This window comes from Perna viridis, chromosome 7 (genome assembly GCF_037379345.1).
Source record: "Perna viridis isolate PV_CMFRI_1.1 ecotype Kerala chromosome 7, ASM3737934v1, whole genome shotgun sequence".
Lineage (NCBI taxonomy): Eukaryota > Metazoa > Mollusca > Bivalvia > Mytilida > Mytilidae > Perna > Perna viridis.
The window spans coordinates 41,123,264-41,145,362 of NC_142451.1; the positions used below are offsets into that span (position 1 = coordinate 41,123,264).

The 22,099-nt window shown below is 32.2% G+C and overlaps 1 protein-coding gene and 3 long non-coding RNA genes across 17 annotated transcripts in view; 2 read left to right on the plus strand and 2 right to left on the minus strand.

Moving 5' to 3' along the window:
• The first annotated feature begins 3,390 nt into the window (after positions 1–3,390).
• The window catches only part of LOC148612726 (uncharacterized), a 41,720-nt gene continuing 23,011 nt past the window's right edge, over positions 3,391–22,099 (plus strand). For 2 of the 13 annotated variants that reach the window (XR_015924480.1, XM_088594387.1), the window contains exons 1-5: positions 6,234–6,365; positions 16,366–16,443; positions 19,817–19,911; positions 20,753–20,886; positions 21,824–21,936. Coding sequence is in view for 12 of the 13 variants with exons in the window: in XM_088594387.1 (XP_088450513.1) it covers positions 21,840–21,936 (97 nt within the window). In the remaining variant the exon portion in view is untranslated. Of the gene's footprint in view, positions 3,729–6,233; positions 6,366–16,320; positions 16,444–19,816; positions 19,912–20,399; positions 20,887–21,823; positions 21,937–22,099 lie in introns of those variants that run through there. The other 11 variants (XM_088594388.1, XM_088594397.1, XM_088594389.1 and 8 more) reach the window with 11 other exon arrangements.
• LOC148612727 (uncharacterized) lies at positions 5,045–6,231 on the minus strand. Its single transcript, XR_015924485.1, has 2 exons — positions 6,082–6,231; positions 5,045–5,266 (listed from the first exon to the last, which is right to left on the minus strand). It is a non-coding gene; the product is annotated as an uncharacterized LOC148612727 (long non-coding RNA).
• Positions 7,312–9,336, plus strand: LOC148612728 (uncharacterized). Its single transcript, XR_015924482.1, has 3 exons — positions 7,312–7,411; positions 8,782–8,837; positions 9,133–9,336. It is a non-coding gene; the product is annotated as an uncharacterized LOC148612728 (long non-coding RNA).
• Positions 11,777–14,774, minus strand: LOC148612729 (uncharacterized). Of its 2 annotated transcripts, XR_015924484.1 has the most exons (3): positions 13,992–14,774; positions 12,832–12,870; positions 11,777–12,620 (listed from the first exon to the last, which is right to left on the minus strand). It is a non-coding gene; the product is annotated as an uncharacterized LOC148612729 (long non-coding RNA). The 2 variants fall into 2 exon arrangements; XR_015924483.1 differs by lacking the exon at positions 12,832–12,870.

Sequence of the window (22,099 nt, forward strand, 5' to 3'; positions counted from 1 at the left end):
CTCTTTTTCAGCATTTTTTTTTGTCAGACATGGTAACAAAGTATGATACAAAATGTACCTTAACTTACTTAGTTAATAGGGTATGGTTTGCCAGGGGAGCGATTCAGGCTCTTCGAGAGCCTCTTGCTTTTATTGGATTCCTTCTTTAAGTCCATACTTACATTTACAATCAGTATTGGAATATTTCTCAAATATTTTTGAGTAACAAGGGGTCAAAGGAGCCATAAACATATTTTTTTTGGAAAACAGTATTTTTTTTTAAATATCATCTGATGTAAATGATTTTTTAAAATTGTTCCTCTTCACAAGAGGTATTAAAATGATTTATTAATAAAAGTGTAGGAAAACGTAACATTTTTTCACGGTGTATTTCAACTAAATTTGGCCTATCAAAATCGAACAAACGCGAACCTTACAAAAACTTTGACGGTTATTTCTGGAGGTTATTAGGTATGAATACTTGGATAATGCAATACAATCTTCATATGCCACAACATATTCACATTTCGCCTGATTCTTAGACGGAGAAGTACGTAATTGTGAGAACTTCAGGAAAACATATGTTCTCGCTTTCTATTGTCTGTCTAGATTTGTCGAGGTCGCAGTAGTTTCACTTTCGGTCTAAGGGATGTTCAAATCATTGTGTTGATTTAATTAGAAATATTTGATGGTGATGCCTGTGTTTATTGCTGAGCAGTAAATAATGATATATTCTATTTTATTTGAAAAAAAAATGAGTTGAAGCGAAGCACCCCCATGTCTGGGATCATCCTTGTGTAGGTTATATACTAGTGGGGCTGCATATTTGATAGTGGGAGCAAGCCCGTGTTGTCTACAGTCATGATAGATTCCAATTAATTATTAGCTGAAATACATGTACATGTAAGAATATTAATCGAAGGAAAATTCTATAGGAGGAGCAAATCCTTGTTGCGTAATGGAGGCAAACGAGACAAATGCCTCACTTTTGAAATGGCAATCTTGGACTTGCCGGCAAAAAAAATACGAAATATTATTTCAAAAAGACAAATTTAGTCGCCCGAAATCCAAATGTATTAATACCTACATTCAAGATAACTAAGAACACAATCTCGATTGCATTCGTGTTTCTATATTCGGAAGCGATGTCTTTATCATAAGAAACGATGTATACACAGAGATTCTGAACATTTTCCCGCAGTTCCGAGAAAAATGATGTCTTTGCAAAATTGGCTTAGGATGGGTTCTTTGAAGCGGAAACCAGAAGAATGTAAATTAAAAAGTCAATTGTTCAAGAACAACTGAAAGGTCTTTCACATCCATTCCTAATCTACTTTGAAGTACTTTACTAAATATCACCTAACTCGTAAAGATAATTACATTATGTCAAAGTACTTGGAAGGGTCAATGAGACGTATAAATACTAACTGGTTAAGTTTCTGACAATTATTAAATTCACGAAACTGTTTTTATACTTATCAGAAAATCAATATTTATTCAGTAGTAAGTTAAGCACTGAAATATTTTTCGGTGTCCATTAAATGATGGATTTTGTTAACATAAACGATTCCAAAGCAAAGGTCTCAATTACATATATCACTTCAAGGTCAAATGGCCATCCTCTTTGTAGACTACTAAAAACAAAGTGAACCTAGATCTGTGCATTGTTAATGGATAATCTGTATGTGTCAAAATTAGTCAAAAAACAGGATGTGCGCTTTTAAATCATTTTTGTAATTTATTAGAAAAGAGTATGAATATTGTTTACATGTGTGAGTAATTTGCCTCCATCGTGTCAGTTGACACAAAAATTTTGGCTCAATGTGGCTTTTCAGCATAACAGTATGACTTACGGTTTTAAAGTTGTAGTGACCAACCGAAATGTTTCAGTTTAAGTCGTGAAATCGCGAAACCGGGGAAACTTCAAATCTTTTCAAAACATTGTCAAATAGTACTGCCCTCTGTTTCTGAACAATTTGGAGCTTTTGGTTTTTGACTACCTATATCGATTTAAGATACTTTTTACCAAATAAGATTTTCCGCTGCTGGGCAGATAATTCCTGACAAAAAATGATCACGTCTCACATAATGAATCCTTAAGTTTGATTTCAGATTGTATAACATAGTCAAAATCTTGTCGTAATACGATTTAATCAGAGGCGGGGCGGAAGAAAAAAGAAAAAAAATGATAACAGAAGAAATACAAGATCTTTCCATTGAAATGGGCAATACCTTAATGAAATTGGTGGAAAAAGACTTAATATGGAGTAGGCAATGCCCAAATCAGCGAGCACCGTTAGATTTACCATACATGTACAGTCTGTACGATTGTTTTTGTTTGTTTGTTGGGGTTTAACGCCCGAGCAGCAATATTTCAGCTATATTCAGGCGAGCCCGGACTCGTAAATGCAATAAAGGACATTACAAAGAGGGGGGGTTGATCCGGATGAAAAATTTTTGTTTTGCAAGTGCAACATTTTTATTTATCTTTAAGCAGCAAGCGAAATCAATATTTCTATTTGAAAATATGTCTTGTTAATTAATGGGGGACTTTTTTCAATAAATGAATAAGTTGAAATTTTTTCTCCCCAAAATATTCCAATCCCATATCCCTTTCCCCTCGCTCTCAAAAAGCTCGATAACTTTATGGCACTTCGCAAAAATTTACATTTTTAATCCCTTAAGGGCTTCTCTAGCAACATCCATTTCAGTTTTGGTCGGTCAGATCTATCTGTACAGATATCGGAAATATTAGTTCTCCACGGATGGTGGGAAAAGTTTACAAATATCATGTGACGTAAACAAAATTCAGACGACTGCTGCAAATTCAAAACAAGAAAATGATTGCCTTTCCTATATATCTTAGAAAAAGCTATGCTTCGATGTTGATAATGTAATCTGAAATATATTTTTTTTTTCCAAGGCGGGTTAGGTTCTTGGCAACTGCGACAGTGGAACACGTACATACAAATAGAGAAAGACTTGACAACTATCAGAAAAGATGAATTTATTTTTACTCTAACAGCCCTAGACTCCCATTTGCCTTAATTTCTTCCCTGCGCTACGACCATGTCTATACACTTTACATTTAATACATTGTAATTTATAGAGTGGAACCAAAACACGCAAATGGGTTGCTATATATAGAGCGAGCGTTATTTAAAATGATATGTATGAATGTGCTATTGTAGCGGTAGGAAGGTAAATGCTTTATATAAATAATATATAAATAATTGTTTTTTTATATACCTTTTTTGGGGGGTCTACCCCCCCCCCACCCAACACAGACCATTTAGGCGTAAATAACTGGGTTAATTCAATGTTTGAATGTTTGCATGATCTAGTTTACAAAAGATCAATGGATTTCGCCCATGTATTTTTACCTCGGTAGGTGGCACTTCGGTACTTTCAGTTATTTGCTTCGGAACGCCTCGGTACTCTTTAGAAAGCTGTGGCCAGTGGAGATGCGGTAAACACAATTATTCCAGTGAATAAAATGCCCCAGTATTGCTGTGTGCCCGCCTGCACTAATTCTCGTGGCCACAGATTCCCCTTTAAACGACCTGACATAGTTTTGAAGTGGAGGATAGCAATTAAACGCACAGATCCCAAGACAAAGGGCCTTTGGAACCCGTCTCAGTTTGACGTTGTTTGTAAACAACATTTCGACTCGGCGGATTACTTACCTTCGTTATTACGTTAGATATGTTACCGATACACTAGTTTGTATTTGAAACTGTATATTGAAGGTATTTTCTTGAGAAACATGTTATCTGAACTGTCCGTATGGTTATCAAACTTGGGGAAAACAACATTAGATAATAGAGGGGTTATGAAGTCATGAACATTGTGTACCAGGAAGTTGAAATATTTTGGTAATGTGAACAAATTCCATAAATATCACAGTGTTTTATTATCCCAACTCCTTGTAGTATACAAAATGTAGTGTGAATCCTTGCATTTTAGGGACTGCTAAATTATATAAAGAATGGGTAGAGTCATGAGTGCCAAATATACTACACACACATGTACTCACTACTATAAGCCTTTTAAAGTGCACATGGGTGCGGGAAGGAGAGGCAGTGATCCCAATGTCATGAGAAATATTAGACCTTAAAATGTTCCATATATATTTACCTAAATTGATACCCAGTTCAGTGTCTTGACTTCATTAATTTTTTAAATATGTATTTTTATATGGTACTATTTTGTTCAAATAGGACATTTTTTAGGTATGGGACTGGGATTGCGCAATAATTAGTTTTCTTACACCTAAAGCCCTGTACCTTCTAATTTTATTTGGTTTATTAAATTTCATAGAGATTCTTTATTGTCCATAGAAATGGGCACACGGTGGGGGGGGGGGGGGGGGGCATTATACATAACCAGACATTGCAATAAAAGGAACAATATTTCACAATACATAAATATATATATCAAGTTTGACCAACATGAACAAAAATATATAGTGCAATGACTTCACATCCCTTCTTTTCTAATGATCCAAACAATATTTACTGTTAAACTACCATTTAATTAATGTACACGTACATGATGACATGTATATTAGGTTTGTTCTGATTTTAAATGTTTTCTTCAAATGTTATTTAGGGAATGACCATTTAACCTAATTGGACAGGTTCTTGTATTTTAGACAAATTTTTGTATCTTAAACGTTTAAAAATATTTCTACTTTATTTTTGGATAAAAACAAAATGGAAGAGACTTTCTCTCATACTTGTAGGATTACTACATGTTACATGACTTGAAAAAAAAGTTATGTATACTTAAAAAGAATGATGTTTTGTTGCAGTAAATCTCAAAGCTAAACAATCTCGCCCTAACTCTGTAAGTAAAAAGAAAAAAAGCCCTCCTCAAGTTAAATGGTCAACCCGTTTTGTATGGTTTATCAAAAAGTGATGCAAAAATTATTCATTGTTTACATACAGTTCTAGTTGTATGTACAACATTTGTATATGTTATAAATACATGTAATTGTTTACATTGCACATGCATGACATATTCATACATGTACATGTATGGGCATGATGTAGAACACTATGTACTAAGTATAAATTTGTAATACTGAATAAATAAAATGACCCAATACACTTATACTTGGTATAAAAGGTAAACATTTTCTTGTGCATTAATGCAACTTGTAGGTGATGCAGAAAAAGACAAACAGATTTGATATGAACACAAAGTATATAAAAATGTTTGAAATCTGTGTACATTTTGAAGAGGGGGGTTTCTGAAGTCTTCATTTCTGTCATAGCTTTCAAGTCTGAAATGAATGAATGAATTGAAACTGCATCATATTTGTTTTTCTATTGTGTCTAAAAAACTTTATTTTATTTAAAATGAAATACATTTTATTACAAAAAAAATATTACTTATAAGGTCCAAGACCTTACTCCTAGCACTCCATTGTGCTAATCAATGTGTAGTTTCTTTTATTAAAAGGAACATGTCGTATAAAAGAAGGGGTCAAGGAATGTCCCAATAACAGCACAACAGTTAAATCATTTTTAATACCAATAACAGATAAGATATAGAATTCAAAACTAGTGATAACACTTAAAATGTTTAGTCAATAACAGCTTAAACACAGGGTCAATAACAGCTAACAGAGAATTGATTTACCCCAGTAATACAATATAAACAGTTAATACCCTTGCCCCCTCATATGATAAAAATATACGACATATACTAAAGTTTACTTTAGGGGTCCCATAACCTATGACATCACTATTACATACCTAACCCTAACTGTCAATGGTGTGGGAACCTTAAAGTAAATGAAGGCCAAAATACTGTAGATTTAACAGATGGGGGATTATTTATGAACGAGGTAGGTGTTGTTCGTAAGTATAATATTTCCAATAAATTAATGTTTCTTATGTTTAGAAAGTTATCGCCTATATCGCCAAAGTGGTCATTGTTTGGTAAATTATTTGCCCGGAATGATGTTATCAACATTATCAATGTGATGCACTTGAAAAATGAAGGTCAAAAAAGGGGTGTCTTTCATTAGTGAAAACCAAGAACTTTGCCATTGGAAAGAGAAAATATTTAGATGTCACATAAATTCGAAGTTACCTCTCAATCAAGTCTGCCTTCTTCCCCCGTTCTATTGCTCCCTTCGCCGACAACGCATCTTTCAAACGGTCGACTGTCCACGTCAAGTAGGGACTAGTTGCCATTGTTTTCATTGACAACAGCCCGGATGTAAAAATCATCACTAAAAGTACCGAAGCGCCACCTCGTGTAAATAACGTGAATGCAAACCATTATGGCAGACATATTGAAAAGGAAGTAAAACTCATTCAAATTCATTGTATATTCGGAGTAAATATGGAAGCAAGATAGTGGTTAAGTAACAAGTGAAGTGTTATTTTTTTACTTTCATACCCCGTTAAATAATTAACAATAATAACCTTTAAACTACAGTCTCGTGCCAAAAGTAGGGAGGTCAGTCAAAATATGAAGTATATAGAAAATGTACAAGTTTATATTAGTTTGAAAGAGCCCAAGAAATGTAACTTACTGGTGCAAAAATTTTTAAAATCGGTCAAGGGGTTCAAAAGTTATTACAATTTAAAGTTCAAAATTTTGGTCATTTTTCTTGCGAAGGCAAAAGTGTCACATTTTGGGCACTTCTGTGGCCCACATAAGTAGGGAGGTCGGTAGTGCGTTTATCGATATTCTTGCGAGAGCAAAATTCTCAATTTTGAGTCAACTTTAACACGTTAGAAAATGGTTAAAAATCCATTGCATGACAATAAAAGTATATGTAATTGAAGATGAGACATTTTTCTTTCTAAATATACAACTTTCATTGTTATTGGAGTTGATGGTCATTTGGTACAAACGTTTGAAGTGACGATACTTTGAGAAAAATGGCCGCCTGAAAAACTATGTGTCAAAGATCATACCTATTTCAAAATTCATTCCGCAAGCTATTACTGGACCGATTTTTTCATTTATGGCTTAAATTTTTGGAAATATCTTCAATTTTGATAATCCGGTTGTCAGGCTAATTTTTTGGTTACAAAACATATTTTTTACGTAATTTTAAGGAAAAACATGTTGAAAAAAAATAGTTTTTGCGTACCCGGAATGCACTGACAGTCGGATTCCGAAAATTTAATCCTTTCTGCGTCCATCCGTAACCCTGGTTTCAGAAGAAAAACAATAATAGCTTGCGGAATCGATTGGATATTAGGGTGGTCAGGGCGTGGTTTTCACAAAAATTAAAGCGGGACCGGTTATCGTTCTTGCTAACCGGATGTTACTGATCCGCCATAGCTTCTGTTAAGATTTTCGAACACCCGTGGATAAATGCCTTTTACCGACTGTTTTCTGGACGGATTTTTGATTGGTGGTACAGACAACGATGGACCTAGGCCATGGAGGCCAATCACTTACGGTAAGTACCTAAATTATGTCTAATATAAGCCTAATCGCCCTGTTTCCGTAAGGTCAAATTCTAGAATGACCTTTTATCATCTGCAAGCTTAAAAATTATATTCACCTTCTTGGAAGGTCTGATTTTCGTTTGATTCTGCATGAGCTGATTTAAAAAATATTACTCTCATTTAGCATTAGTTGGAATATGTTTCCATAACATTTTTATTAAACGATGAATATGTAATGAGGTAAATTCTCCCAACGTTTGATTGCAATCCATTCAAAATCTTTCGGACTTTATCGACTTTCGTATATTATCGGAAGTCTCTGTATTTTACCTTGCTTTTTTTTCTATTGGTTTGGAGAATTTGCACATATTGCATTTAATTTCCTTGATAATTCAATTTTAATTTATATGTAGTGCCCAATTTATATGAAACTCACATGTTTAAGCATAAACCTTCTTTATATTTATTTTAACTGTTTTATTTATTCAAAATTATCGTATGTAGAAAAAAAATCAACCTTAAATTGCTTCTTCAAATGATACACAACTTTTTTTTCTGGTTTTCATTTTATCAGTTAATATATATTAATTATGACTTTTATTAGAACAATTATCATGTAGCCCTGCTTGTACTTTACTTGATAAATAGAACTTATTTGATGAGATTTATATTTGTGGCAATTGCATATTTTACATATGACCTGCATCTTCTTAAGTTTACTTTATATATTCATATTGTACAATTTTTAACAGCTAACTTACATATTCATTTTTAGAGGATTGTAGATGCTCTACTTATTTAATATTCATATACATGTACAATTGCTTGGAAAAGGTTTAAAATCCTAGTAATATACATTATTTATCATTAAATTTTAATTAATTATGGTTTAATATTTTTTTGGCCTTTTTAGGATCACATTGATTGACTCATAATACCAATCTTTTGTTGTATGTATATGAAACTTACTTGTACTATGTTTTTTCTTCTAATTATTGATTTATTTCAGAAGAAAGTATTAGTAAACAGGCTGCCTAAATATTTATTTTATTTTGTCATATAAAAAGTAAACACTGATGTAAATTTTATTATGATTTAGTTTTATTTTCTGTTTGTTTTTCATCATTTTAGTTTCATTTTGTTGAGTTCTGGAGATGTTTCGAATTCATGGTAAGTTAGTTTTTATACTTTGATTTAGTTTAGTAGCTTTATTTATTTTAATAATAAAACTTTTGAGTCTTTTAATTATGGTAACAAATAAGCATTTACATTTGAATCATATATTACTTACAAGAACAGTCGATTAGTTTTGTGTTTAGACTCTGCTTTAAAACTGCCTCACAGTACATATTCATTGAATTCCACTACTTGTTTATTTCAGATGGCCTGAGGAGCATAGTGGGCTATGCTATGAGACGAATATGGGCCGAGTCTGAGGTAGGACCATGTGGGGTACAGTAAGTAGGGTAGTTCCAGACACACCTGAACCCGATAACCTGATTGGTAACAGAGTTCAACACTTGATAGAAGAACCAGACGGATCACGCAGCGAATTTATTCATATTAAGTTAATTAACATAACATTAATATAACCTTATAAAACAATCTTCTTGTTTTGAAATGAAGATAATTATTGTGGAAAAGGAAGTTTGGTGTTTTTAACTCCTCGCCACATCTTTTGTCAACCGCTTTGTGAGCAACTAACATCAAATAAAGTTTTACATTTTTTCAGATTGTTAGCAAACCAGATTATGATTTAATAGAAAGTAAACTAACTGTAAGTAAATTGATAAGGTAAATGATGTTAATAGGTGTAATGTCCTTATGTACATAATCTCTTTTGTAGATTTGGCAGACATAGTAGATCCTGGTGAAGAAACCCTTCTGGCCTGAAATGGAAACTTCCAAAAGTTCATTAAACTTAATCAAATGATGATATTTTGTTTATTATCATTTAATGTACATAATAGTACACATGAGGAAACAGCTAGGGCTTCAAAGTTCCATAGTGAAAGGATGCGCATTGGTTCAAGTCAATGTATTCATAAAAATATTCTCAATTTCTTGGGAAAACAGCATTTGTTTTTGAAATTTTATTCAATTTTAACATAATAATGAGATTATTATTATGTTAAAAGACCCTATTTAAACAAGAAAACATTACAAGACTACATTAGGAATCTTAGAATTGACCAGACCTTGATATAATATTATTTTGCCACTTTTTGCGGCAAAAATGTATGTTTATTTTGATTATCATCTGGCTTCATTTAAGGTATAGGCCTAACAAATTTTCATCCACATTAAACATTTTATAGCAAAATAAGATGAAAGTATCTTCATGTGATAGCTTAGATTCTAAGCTTTAAAATGGTACCACATAAGTATATGGTAGGTTGATATTTTGATCAATATAAGCATAAATATGCGGTTTTTTTTTTAAATCTGAAGTTTTCAAAAATGTTCGATTTACCCCCATTTTTCAACATTTGCTTGTTGGTTTTTAAATATAATTCAATTATTTCTTGATAAAAATGTGTTTTTACATATTTAATCACAATAACAATAACTGTCATGTGCTAAAAACTGCTTTTAAATTCAAAATGTCTTTTTTTGTCTGACCTTTCGCCATTTTTTCCACTGAAAATAGCTCTAAAATTTACCCTAAAATGTAAATTTTTGACCTCAAAAAATTTTTTTGAGCTGAAAAACATGATTTTTCAAGTCAAGCAACTTTATTGCCACACAAAACAAGTGACAGAAAAAATTAAATATTTTTTTTGAATTCTTAGTAAGCAAAAATGTATTTTTTTGTTGAAAAAACGCATTTAAAAAAAAAGGGGGTCTGCCGCAGTGTTTCTGATTCCAATGAAAAACAAATCAGAGGTTTTGACATAATATTTGTTTATTTATTTCTGTTTAATGGATTACTCTTGAAAGAACAGCAAAGTATCAGATTTCTACTACCTTCCAATTTCCAAATATGAATATCCAAAAATGGCACTTTAATTCACGATGCTGTTGACACATAGCAAAAAAAAACTAAGTCCAAAGTGTTTTTTTGCCAATTTTAAAAAAGTGTAATTTTCTTTGTATCTAAGATACAAGTTTCCTGAATGGCTTAAATCAAAGTATGAAATGGCTTTATTTAAATGATTAAGACACAATGTATGAATTTCTTTACCTGTTTGACTTATGTGGGCCACAGAAGTGCCCAAAATGTGACATTTTTGCCTTCGCAAGAAAAATGACCAAAATTTTGAACTTTAAATTGTAATAACTTTTGAACCCCTTGACCGATTTTAAAACTTTTTGCACCAGTAAGTTACATTTCTTGGGCTTTTTCAAACTAATATAAACTTGTACATTTTCTATATACTTCATATTTTGACTGACCTCCCTAACATAAGTCAAACAGGTAAAGAAATTCATACATTGTGTCTTAATCATTTAAATAAAGCCATTTCATACTTTGATTTAAGCCATTCAGGAAACTTGTATCTTAGATACAAAGAAAATTACACTTTTTTAAAATTGGCAAAAAAAACACTTTGGACTTAGTTTTTTTTGCTATGTGTCAACAGCATCGTGAATTAAAGTGCCATTTTTGGATATTCATATTTGGAAATTGGAAGGTAGTAGAAATCTGATACTTTGCTGTTCTTTCAAGAGTAATCCATTAAACAGAAATAAATAAACAAATATTATGTCAAAACCTCTGATTTGTTTTTCATTGGAATCAGAAACACTGCGGCAGACGCTCTTTTTTTTTAATGCGTTTTTTCAACAAAAAAATACATTTTTGCTTACTAAGAATTAAAAAAAAATATTTAATTTTTTCCGTCACTTGTTTTGTGTGGCAATAAAGTTGCTTGACTTGAAAAATCATGTTTTTCAGTTCAAAAAAATTTTTTGAGGTCAAAAATTTACATTTTAGGGTAAATTTTAGAGCTATTTTCAGTGGAAAAAATGGCGAAAGGTCAGACAAAAAAAGACATTTTGAATTTAAAAGCAGTTTTTAGCACATGACAATTATTGTTATTGTGATTAAATATGTAAAAACATATTTTTATCAAGAAATAATTGAATTATATTTAAAAACCAACAAGCAAATGTTGAAAAATGGGTGTAAATCGAACATTTTTGAAAATTTCAGATTTAAAGAAAAAACCGCATATTTATGCTTATATTGATCAAAATATCAACCTACCATATACTTATGTGGTACCATTTTAAAGCTTAGAATCTAAGCTATCACATGAAGATACTTTCATCTTATTTTGCTATAAAATGTTTAATGTGGATGAAAATTTGTTAGGCCTATACCTTAAATGAAGCCAGATGATAATCAAAATAAACATACATTTTTGCCGCAAAAAGTGGCAAAATAATATTATATCAAGGTCTGGTCAATTCTAAGATTCCTAATGTAGTCTTGTAATGTTTTCTTGTTTAAATAGGGTCTTTTAACATAATAATAATCTCATTATTATGTTAAAATTGAATAAAATTTCAAAAACAAATGCTGTTTTCCAAAGAAATTGAGAAAATTTTTATGAATACATTGACTTGAACCAATGCGCATCCTTTCACTATGGAACTTTGAAGCCCTAGCTGTTTCCTCATGTGTACTATTATGTACATTAAATGATAATAAACAAAATATCATCATTTGATTAAGTTTAATGAACTTTTCGAAGTTTCCATTTCAGGCCAGAAGGGTTTCTTCACCAGGATCTACTATGTCTGCCAAATCTACAAAAGAGATTATGTACATAAGGACATTACACCTATTAACATCATTTACCTTATCAATTTACTTACAGTTAGTTTACTTTCTATTAAATCATAATCTGGTTTGCTAACAATCTGAAAAAATGTAAAACTTTATTTGATGTTGGTTGCTCACAAAGCGGTTGACAAAAGATGTGGTGAGGAGTTAAAAACACCAAACTTCCTTTTCCACAATAATTATCTTCATTTCAAAACAAGAAGATTGTTTTATAAGGTTATATTAATGTTATGTTAAATAACTTAATATGAATAATTTCGCTGCGTGATCCGTCTGGTTCTTCTATCAAGTGTTGAACTCTCTTACCAATCAGGTTATCGGGTTCAGGTGTGTCTGGAACTACCCTACTTACTGTACCCCACATGGTCCTACCTCAGACTCGGCCCATATTCGTCTCATAGCATAGCCCACTATGCTCCTCAGGCCATCTGAAATAAACAAGTAGTGGAATTCAATGAATATGTACTGTGAGGCAGTTTTAAAGCAGAGTCTAAACACAAAACTAATCGACAGTTCTTGTTAGTAATATATGATTCAAATGTAAATGCTTATTTGTTACCATAATTAAAAGACTCAAAAGTTTTATTATTAAAATAAATAAAGCTACCAAACTAAATCAAAGTATAAAAACTAACTTACCATGAATTCGAAACATCTCCAGAACTCAACAAAATGAAACTAAAATGATGAAAAACAAACAGAAAATAAAACTAAATCATAATAAAATTTACATCAGTGTTTACTTTTTATATGACAAAATAAAATAAATATTTAGGCAGCCTGTTTACTAATACTTTCTTCTGAAATAAATCAATAATTAGAAGAAAAAATATAGTACAAGTATGTTTAAATATACATACAACAAAAGATTGGTATTATGAGTCAATCAATGTGATCCTAAAAAGGCCAAAAAAATATTAAACCATAATTAATTAAAATTTAATGATAAATAATGTATATTACTTGGATTTTAAACCTTTTCAAAGCAATTGTACATGTATATGAATATTAAATAAGTAGAGCATCTACAATCCTCTAAAAAATGAATATGTAAGTTAGCTGTTAAAAATTGTACAATATGAATATATAAAGTAAACTTAAGAAGATGCAGGTCATATGTAAAATATGCAATTGCCACATATATAAATCTCATCAAATAAGTTCTATTTATCAAGTAAAGTACAAGCAGGACTACATTATAATTGTTCTAATAAAAGTCATAATTAATATATATTAACTGATAAAATGAAAACCAGAAAAAAAAGTTGTGTATCATTTGAAGAAGCAATTTAAGGTTGATTTTTTTTCTACATATGATAATTTTGAATAAATAAAACAGTTAAAATAAATATAAAGAAAGTTTATGCTTAAACATGTGAGTTTCATATAAATTGGGCACTACATATAAATTAAAATTGAATTATCAAGGAAATTAAATGCAATATGTGCAAATTCTCCCAACCAATAGAAAAAAAGCAATGTAAAATACAGAGACTTCCGATAATATAGGAAAGTCGATAAAGTCCGAAAGATTTTGAATGGATTGCAATCAAACGTTGGGAGAATTTACCTCATTACATATTCATCGTTTAATAAAAATGTTATGGAAACATATTCCAACTAATGCTAAATGAGAGTAATCTTTTTTAAATCAGCTCATGCAGAATCAAACGAAAATCAGACCTTCCAAGAAGGTGAATATAGTTTTTAAGCTTGCAGATGATAAAAGGTCATTCTAGAATTTGACCTTACGGAAACAGGGCGATTAGGCTTATATTAGACATAATTTAGGTACTTACCGTAAGTGATTGGCCTCCATGGCCTAGGTCCATCGTTGTCTGCACCACCAGTCAAAAATCCGTCCAGAAAACAGTCGGTAAAAGGCATTTATCCACGGGTGTTCGAAAATCTTAACAGAAGCTATGGCGGATCAGTAACATCCGGTTAGCAAGAACGATAACCGGTCCCGCTTTAATTTTTGTGAAAACCACGCCCTGACCACCCTAATATCCAATCGATTCCGCAAGCTATTATTGTTTTTCTTCTGAAACCAGGGTTACGGATGGACGCAGAAAGGATTAAATTTTCGGAATCCGACTGTCAGTGCATTCCGGGTACGCAAAAACTATTTTTTTTCAACATGTTTTTCCTTAAAATTACGTAAAAAATATGTTTTGTAACCAAAAAATTAGCCTGACAACCGGATTATCAAAATTGAAGATATTTCCAAAAATTTAAGCCATAAATGAAGAAAATCGGTCCAGTAATAGCTTGCGGAATGAATTTTGAAATAGGTATGATCTTTGACACATAGTTTTTCAGGCGGCCATTTTTCTCAAAGTATCGTCACTTCAAACGTTTGTACCAAATGACCATCAACTCCAATAACAATGAAAGTTGTATATTTAGAAAGAGAAATGTCTCATCTTCAATTACATATATTTTTTATTGTCATGCAATGGATTTTTAACCATTTTCTAACGTGTTAAAGTTGACTCAAAATTGAGAATTTTGCTCTCGCAAGAATATCGATAAACGCACTACCGACCTCCCTACCAAAAGTATTCGCGGAGAAATGGTGGACGTCATGACGAAGTTGTCTCGCTTTGTACAATAAAAATACAATGCTGATACATAAAACGATAAAATAAAAAAGAAACTTACCTTCAATACTTTGTCAGGTGCCCCTTCGATCTTATGCAGGCTAAAATTCTCCTCGGAATGGAATTATACAGGTTTTGCACATATTCTACTGAAAAACTTTGCCAGAAAAGTTCCTCCGGTTTTGTTATTCTGGGGGCCCGAATTTGCAATGTCCGTTTAATTCTAAGCCAACAATTCTCAATAATGTTAATGTCCGGGGACTGAGCAGGCCAGACCATATCATGAATATTATTTTCATGTTTGTATCGTTCAACAATGCGGGCCCTATGGACGGGGGCGTTGTCATCCTGAAAGACATAGCGATCGTCGGGGAAATGACGTGCAATTACTGGCCATAATTGATCATCAAGTATTGAAATATATTTCTGAGCATTAATACTTCCATCTACCTTGCACAGAGTACCTACACCAAACCATGTTATACAACCCCATACCATAACAGAAACCTTTGGCACACACTCTGCATACATGCATTCTGGACGATACGCTTCTTGGGCTGACCTCCATACATAAGCGCGATTGTTCTGTCCTATTACTATTTGGGATTCATCGCTGAATATTATATGCCTCCAGTTTTCATTCACATTCCATCTCCTTTTCTCTAAACACCACGACAAACGTTTCCTTCGGTTAACCTCTTTAACAACCATTCTTTTTTTCACTACCCGTCGGTAAATCTGACTTTTGTGCAAAAATCTCTGAACAGTCCTAGCACTAACACGATTTTCTCCATTTCCAATATTGTACTCCGATGTTATGTCCTTCAAAGCCTTCCCGCGATGTTTTTTCACACAAAGTTTCAATCTGGCCTCGCCACGCACAGTCATTTTTCTAGGACGTCCTGAGCGATGAGCTGTTTTGTAACTTGGACGATCACGGAATTTTTTGATAATTGATCTACAGGTGCTCTCGGGTATGCCCAACATCCTTGAAATTTCACTTATCTTATATCCTTCAGATTTTAGTCTGACAATTACTTCTCTTTTGTCCGGCGACAATTCCTTTGATTTGCGACCCATTTTGTTTACATTCGAAATATTACAATGTAATTATGTCATTGCAGACGACAATTTACGTCATCACTTTGGAATTTATCACTGTTTTTGGGGATAGTCTCAAAGTAGAATTTTGTTTGATAATTTCCCTACAATTTTCATTTTTCCGATGGAAGCGCGACAACTCGTAAACCTGATCCGCCATTTTCCGCGAATACTTTTGGCACGAGACTGTAAATTCAACATCAGATACAGTCTGCAGGGCGTTATACGTTTCCGCCAGTATTTTTGAAATATTTGAGCTATTTCATTTGCGCAACAAAAATGTATTTCCTATGTACCAAAGACTTATTATTTCGTTTGCGCTATTGCTGATGAAATGAAATAAGTTTGTAGTAATGCAATTGAAGCAATAAATGTCGATAATAACTACAGAATATTGTAAAAACAACGTTTTTTTCAATCAAAGAAGATTGATAGCTCAGATCTAACTAGTTTACGCCAAACATTTTAGTTGGATATCACTAGAAATAGAGAAGAACTCTTCCAAGAAGTTTGGCGCGAAGAGAGAGCAGCTAAGAAAAAAGTAATGGTAAAAAAATCAACCAGTTTAACTCTAATTTTAGAATCAGATCAATCCGCCTAGTGGCTCCGATGTTTATTCTTTTGTGTAACTAGAAAGGTTGAGGTGTTCCGATTGATCTGAGACAAATGGAGGCAATAATTGACCGCCTTGTTTAGATTGTCAAACATTTTGAAAAAAAATGATGATAAGGGGACGACCATTAGATTCTTAGGGTGTGGGGGAGGGTGGGGGCTGGCTTTGCAATTTGTTTTTCAGGTCAGAAATTTTATTTTCAGCCTGGTGCAAGTCATATTATTTACTTTCATCGTAACCTTGGCTCGATTATTTATTTTCAATACTCATAAACGAGTCTATTTTTTTCTATGACAATTTGAATGTGCACATCCGGGCTACCATGATGTGTGGTTTTGGGTTCTTTGTGTTACTTTTTGTTTATTACTAAAGGCATTATTGAATGAAGATCATTCTGTATAATATAAGGTATAGTCTCTACTATATCCGACAGGCGGCATTCCTGGACCAGAAAAATGTCTCAAATTTAGCAGAAAATGTATGTTACGAGGGACGTTTTAGGCGACAGATTCGCATTTCTATGTATATGAATGAAATCTACAATTGCAATATTTAACTACACATTGCCCCAGTAATGTCATTTATGTACAGAGGATTCCACTTAATTGCATACCTGATTACTGCATATTTCTGTTAGTTGCATAGCATTTTCAAGAACAAAATCATTTTAACAAATAGTAGAACACATACCATATAGCAATCTGTAAAAAGCCCCCTTCAAATAAATGAAGTGAAACTATTCGTAAAAGACAAAATTTTACCTAGTAATATATATAAGTATAAAAAAAAACATAAAGCGAATAACAATGAATATACAAAACAACTACAACCACCACTGGACTACATGGTCCTGGCTTTGGACAGACACACAAAGTATGTTATTTTCATTTTGAAATTTATTTTTTTAAGTAATAGTGATGTAGGCACGAGACCACAACAATAAATTTTCAAGTGCATTTTAGTAAAAACCTTTGAGAAGATTAACAAAAATTCCACCGGCGCAAACTGAAGAAAACATCTCTGGCTTAAACATGCCCACAAACAGGATTTCATATATAAATTTTAGGGAATTTTTATTAGCATTATAGGATATTAATTCATATGACCCGGAGATCGAGTAAGCATGACAAATAAACTCAGTTAAAAGTCCTTAATTTTACCATTCTTCCACCTAACCAAACAGAATTGATCAATTAAACAAATCCCATGTAAGTTTTGACATATTTTCTACCAAATAGAGGCAGCATGTCAGCAAAAAAGATGAAAATATGAAAAAAAAAAACCGAAAAAAAGAAGTTACGTTATAAATTTCTAAGAAGTATTTGAGGAATGGATGTTATTTTGTTTCAGTCTATGAAGAAATGGCCTCAATCACGTGGCGCATATTAAATAACCCGCGTAACAGGTTATTTTTAAGTAAGCACCACGGGCATTGAATTTATTTCGAATAGACCGAAACAATATGAAAGTCGTTCCTCATAATTTAATTTTATTATCAAAATTCAACGAGTTAAACATAATAAAAGGCTGATGACGTCAAAGTCACAACAAAATTGGTCTATGAGATGAAGGACTTTTTTTCAAATTAGGAAGTGTGATGCATCTGTAATTAATGATCAATAAATGAAACTGAAATAATACATTGAATAAATATTATAACAACAAAACACATACCAGATTAATAATGACGAAACTTTCCTTTTAAAATTAACTTTATCTACTGTTATACAATGCACACTATTGAGAGGTAACGCTTATATATTGATTTTGCCAATCCCAAGGTCAAGGTTACTTGTCAGCTTGAATTACATTTATATCTTTTTGCATAAATGTATTATAGTAAGACTCATGCATCTGTCTTTTCTCTCACAAAGTAAGAACCTTGATACCTTGAGGTAATTTCATAATGTTTTGTACAATACGAAAGGAGGTACTCTTGCATAAAAATAAATCTGTTTAAACTCACAAAGCTAAACACATTTTCCAGACGCATTATTCTTTATTTCTTTCTAACATCGTTAGGAATTTTTCAGACCTTTCTATATATATATATATATAGAAAGGTCTGAAAAATTTTAAACGATGTTAGAACTGTCAAATTTGCGATGCAAATTTTTGGTAGTCCCTCCGCGGGACTCGAACTCGTACCGCTGTGGCATCTATGGCAACACCGCTTGCACGAAATCCAGCGTCCTAGACCACTCGGCCAGCTTTGCTATATAAAAATATAGCTTTCGCTGGCCGGGTCATTCCTCCTCGTAGGATTAATCTAGGGCTGTAACTTAGTACATATATATATTACTATAATATTTAACTTTTTCTCTTAAACTAGTCATACGTGGCACAGTCACATCTAATTTACATTTATAAACAGATTTTGCTATAATAAGCAACACACTAGTTATTTTTGTCGAACCCCCTTAGCTGTTGCTCGGCAACTACTTGCCAGGTACCAGTCGCATCTAATTTACATTTATAAACAGATTTTGCTATAATAAGCAACTCATTAATTAATTTTTGTTTGTATCCAAGTATAACGAGAATAGGTATGGTGAATATGTCAAGAAGACAACAACCCCACCGGTAATAAATGTCAGCCCAAGGTCATCAATGAAAGACGAGGAAACCCTCATATCACAGGACAGGCTTGCTAAGTTATTTTTTCTTTAAACTTATATTAGTGAATAATTTCTGCAGAACTACAAAGAAGTTTTTAAGGAATTATTATTATTATTTTATTTTTTTTATTTTACAATCATAAAACAAATGTTCAATTTTCTCATTATAACTTTTTCAAAAACCCATTGTTTCGAACTTCCATAGCCAATCTTATAAAGTAATATGTGCATTAGTTTGTATTGAACAATTCTAAGATATGTGTTTTTACAACATCTTGGTAATTCAATACATCTTTATATTCCTATTTGTTTCAATAATTCTATTTTATGAACAGAAGAAAGAAAAATACTTTTAACAATTTTAACAAGTTCATATATAAATACTTTATATCTTGTGCATGTAGTAGTTTATCTAAAAATTATTATGGACTCTCACATTTGCAATTTCATTTTTGTCATCTTCCTCATGAAGACTATTCTTCACTGATCTAGGGATACTTGCCAAAAGACTTTGGAAAATTACTGAAAACTGTCGAAAGTCACGAAATTCAAAATATCATAACTAAGTATATCAAACACATCTTTGCCCATATAGGGGTTAATCTTATATAAATCAAATATGACGTCCTTCATAAACGGATTCGTGATTTCGCTTATAACATATGTTTCTCTTTTTCAATCCTAAAAAGTCGAAACCCCCAAGATGCCTTAGCTGTTGTTCGGCAACTACTTGCCAGGTACCAGAAACGTTTCCCAAATGTCTTTTCACCAAAACAAGTTTCAGGTATGTAGCGAAAGACCTTCAAGCCACCTCCGAGGAAACTCCCATCTCGGTTTTCCTTTTATTATTTAGAAAAATATTAATGTTGGAACAATGATAAATCTAAAATATGTACTAAAGAAAGAACTGTCTATATATATATATATATATGTATATAGCTACAACAAGATCACGATTGTTTTTACTTTGATATTAATACGAGAAGTGCCAAACGAATACAAAAGACAAAACAAAGAAAAAAATATCGAGACATTATGTATATAAGTATACTTGTACTGTCTTTCAGATAACATAATTATGGCAAATCCTGACTTCTCACGTTACATGAAAGCTTTGGCTTTATCTTTTGGACCAGGTGCTGATGTGCTTCATCTATACTTTGAAAATAAAGTCATCGAAGGCAAAGAATTGTGCGATTTTTTAAATGAAACCAGTAATAAGCACATCCTATTCCACGAGAATACACCCACTGTTGAATGTTGCCAATGTAGTAAAGTTTCATTATCAGCTCCCAGGAAAAGGGGAAATTTAGGCAACAAACAGTTTTATCAGCTATTTTTCAACTCTGGGACGAATCAACCAAACCACTTTATTCAAAAAAATGTAAATGGCAAAGACGTCACTAAACAATATTGCTTATGTAGCTATCTTGCTAGAACGCCCTTAGCTGTTGAACAGTTGGATATAACCATGATGTGCACTATTATTAATAAATGCTGTCAAAATAAACAGCAACCTTCTATATCAGAGCTAAAAGGTATGAGGGATATATTGGTTCATCCAGAAAAAAACAAAATGGATAAATTAGAGTTTGACCAATTAAAAATCAAATTTCTCGCTGCAGCTACAACATTAGCGAAGTTGATTGGGAATTCGTTCGCAAACAAGATTAAGGGCGAAATTGAAATGTTATGCAATGAAGATCGTATACAGGAGTTACAGAAAGCTGTTCTTGAAACTAAAGAAGACATACAAGAGGTAAAGTTTGCTGATTTTGATTATGTTACGATATATATATGAGGACTTTAATTTGAAGTAGGATCTATTAGGGAAAAAACAAGACAAAAGGAGAAGAAAAAAATAGAATAGAATCTGTTTCACAAGATCAAAGTATACATGCACAAAATAAAAAAAAATATCCAATGGTTTATCACCTAATACTCCCCAAAAATACATACCCGACCTCCTACCCTATCTTTTAACCCCGTACTAACAGTTTTTGTATAAAAATTGTTGGTAAAACATACTCTCGAAACACCACACAAAAGGAACTTTAAAGGACAGATTCATTATATTGGTCGATCCTATACAAAGATAAATGTGTTACATATGACAATCATATGGTGCTCGATATACATGATTTACGTATAGTATTAAAACTTACATATGATGGTCAGATGATTGTCATATTATTCCTGTATGTTAATTTTGGCTTGGGAGTATATTATATGATAATCATGCATTGATCGGATGTTAATTGAAACAAGGGATTACCAATATCATGCTCAATTCATATGTTACAAACCCTATGATTCTCGTGAATGACAGTTTTTGATGTGTATTACTCTTCTTCATCAAACTTACCTTAAAATTTAATTTTAATTTCACATAATTGTGGAAAGAAAACACTGCATGTAATTTCATAAAATAAAAAAACGAAAAAGGGAAAGTAAAAAAAATCAAACAGGTTTGGCCTTTGTTTAAGGTTTAACACAAAACCTAAGCATGAATTGGCAATAATTTTAATACAATGTTTCTCCTGTTCATAGACAGGAAAACAACCAATACAAGGATAATCTTCTGTATTTGTAGAATATGTGCAATGATTAACAAATGTACAACCTCTTTTGATGTTATACATACTTTTATTCATCCATTTAAAGTATGGCACTGTAATAAAGTTATTTTAATACAGTTACGTAGTAAAATGAATGGAATGCTTGAGAAGTGTTGGCTCTGCACTGGTAGACATCTCAAACAGACAAAAGGACCAAAGTGATGAAATCAGACAAATGCATGCTAAAATTAGTATGTTTTATATCGTTTATTCTTGTGAATTAGACTATGATGATCGTTTTCGCTCATTAATCAGTAAAATTTATAGGTTTCGAAACTCATTCAAAAAATCAACTCGCGCCGAAGCTCGTTTGTTTTAATGATGAAATTAAATAACTTGATGAGATATGTTGCA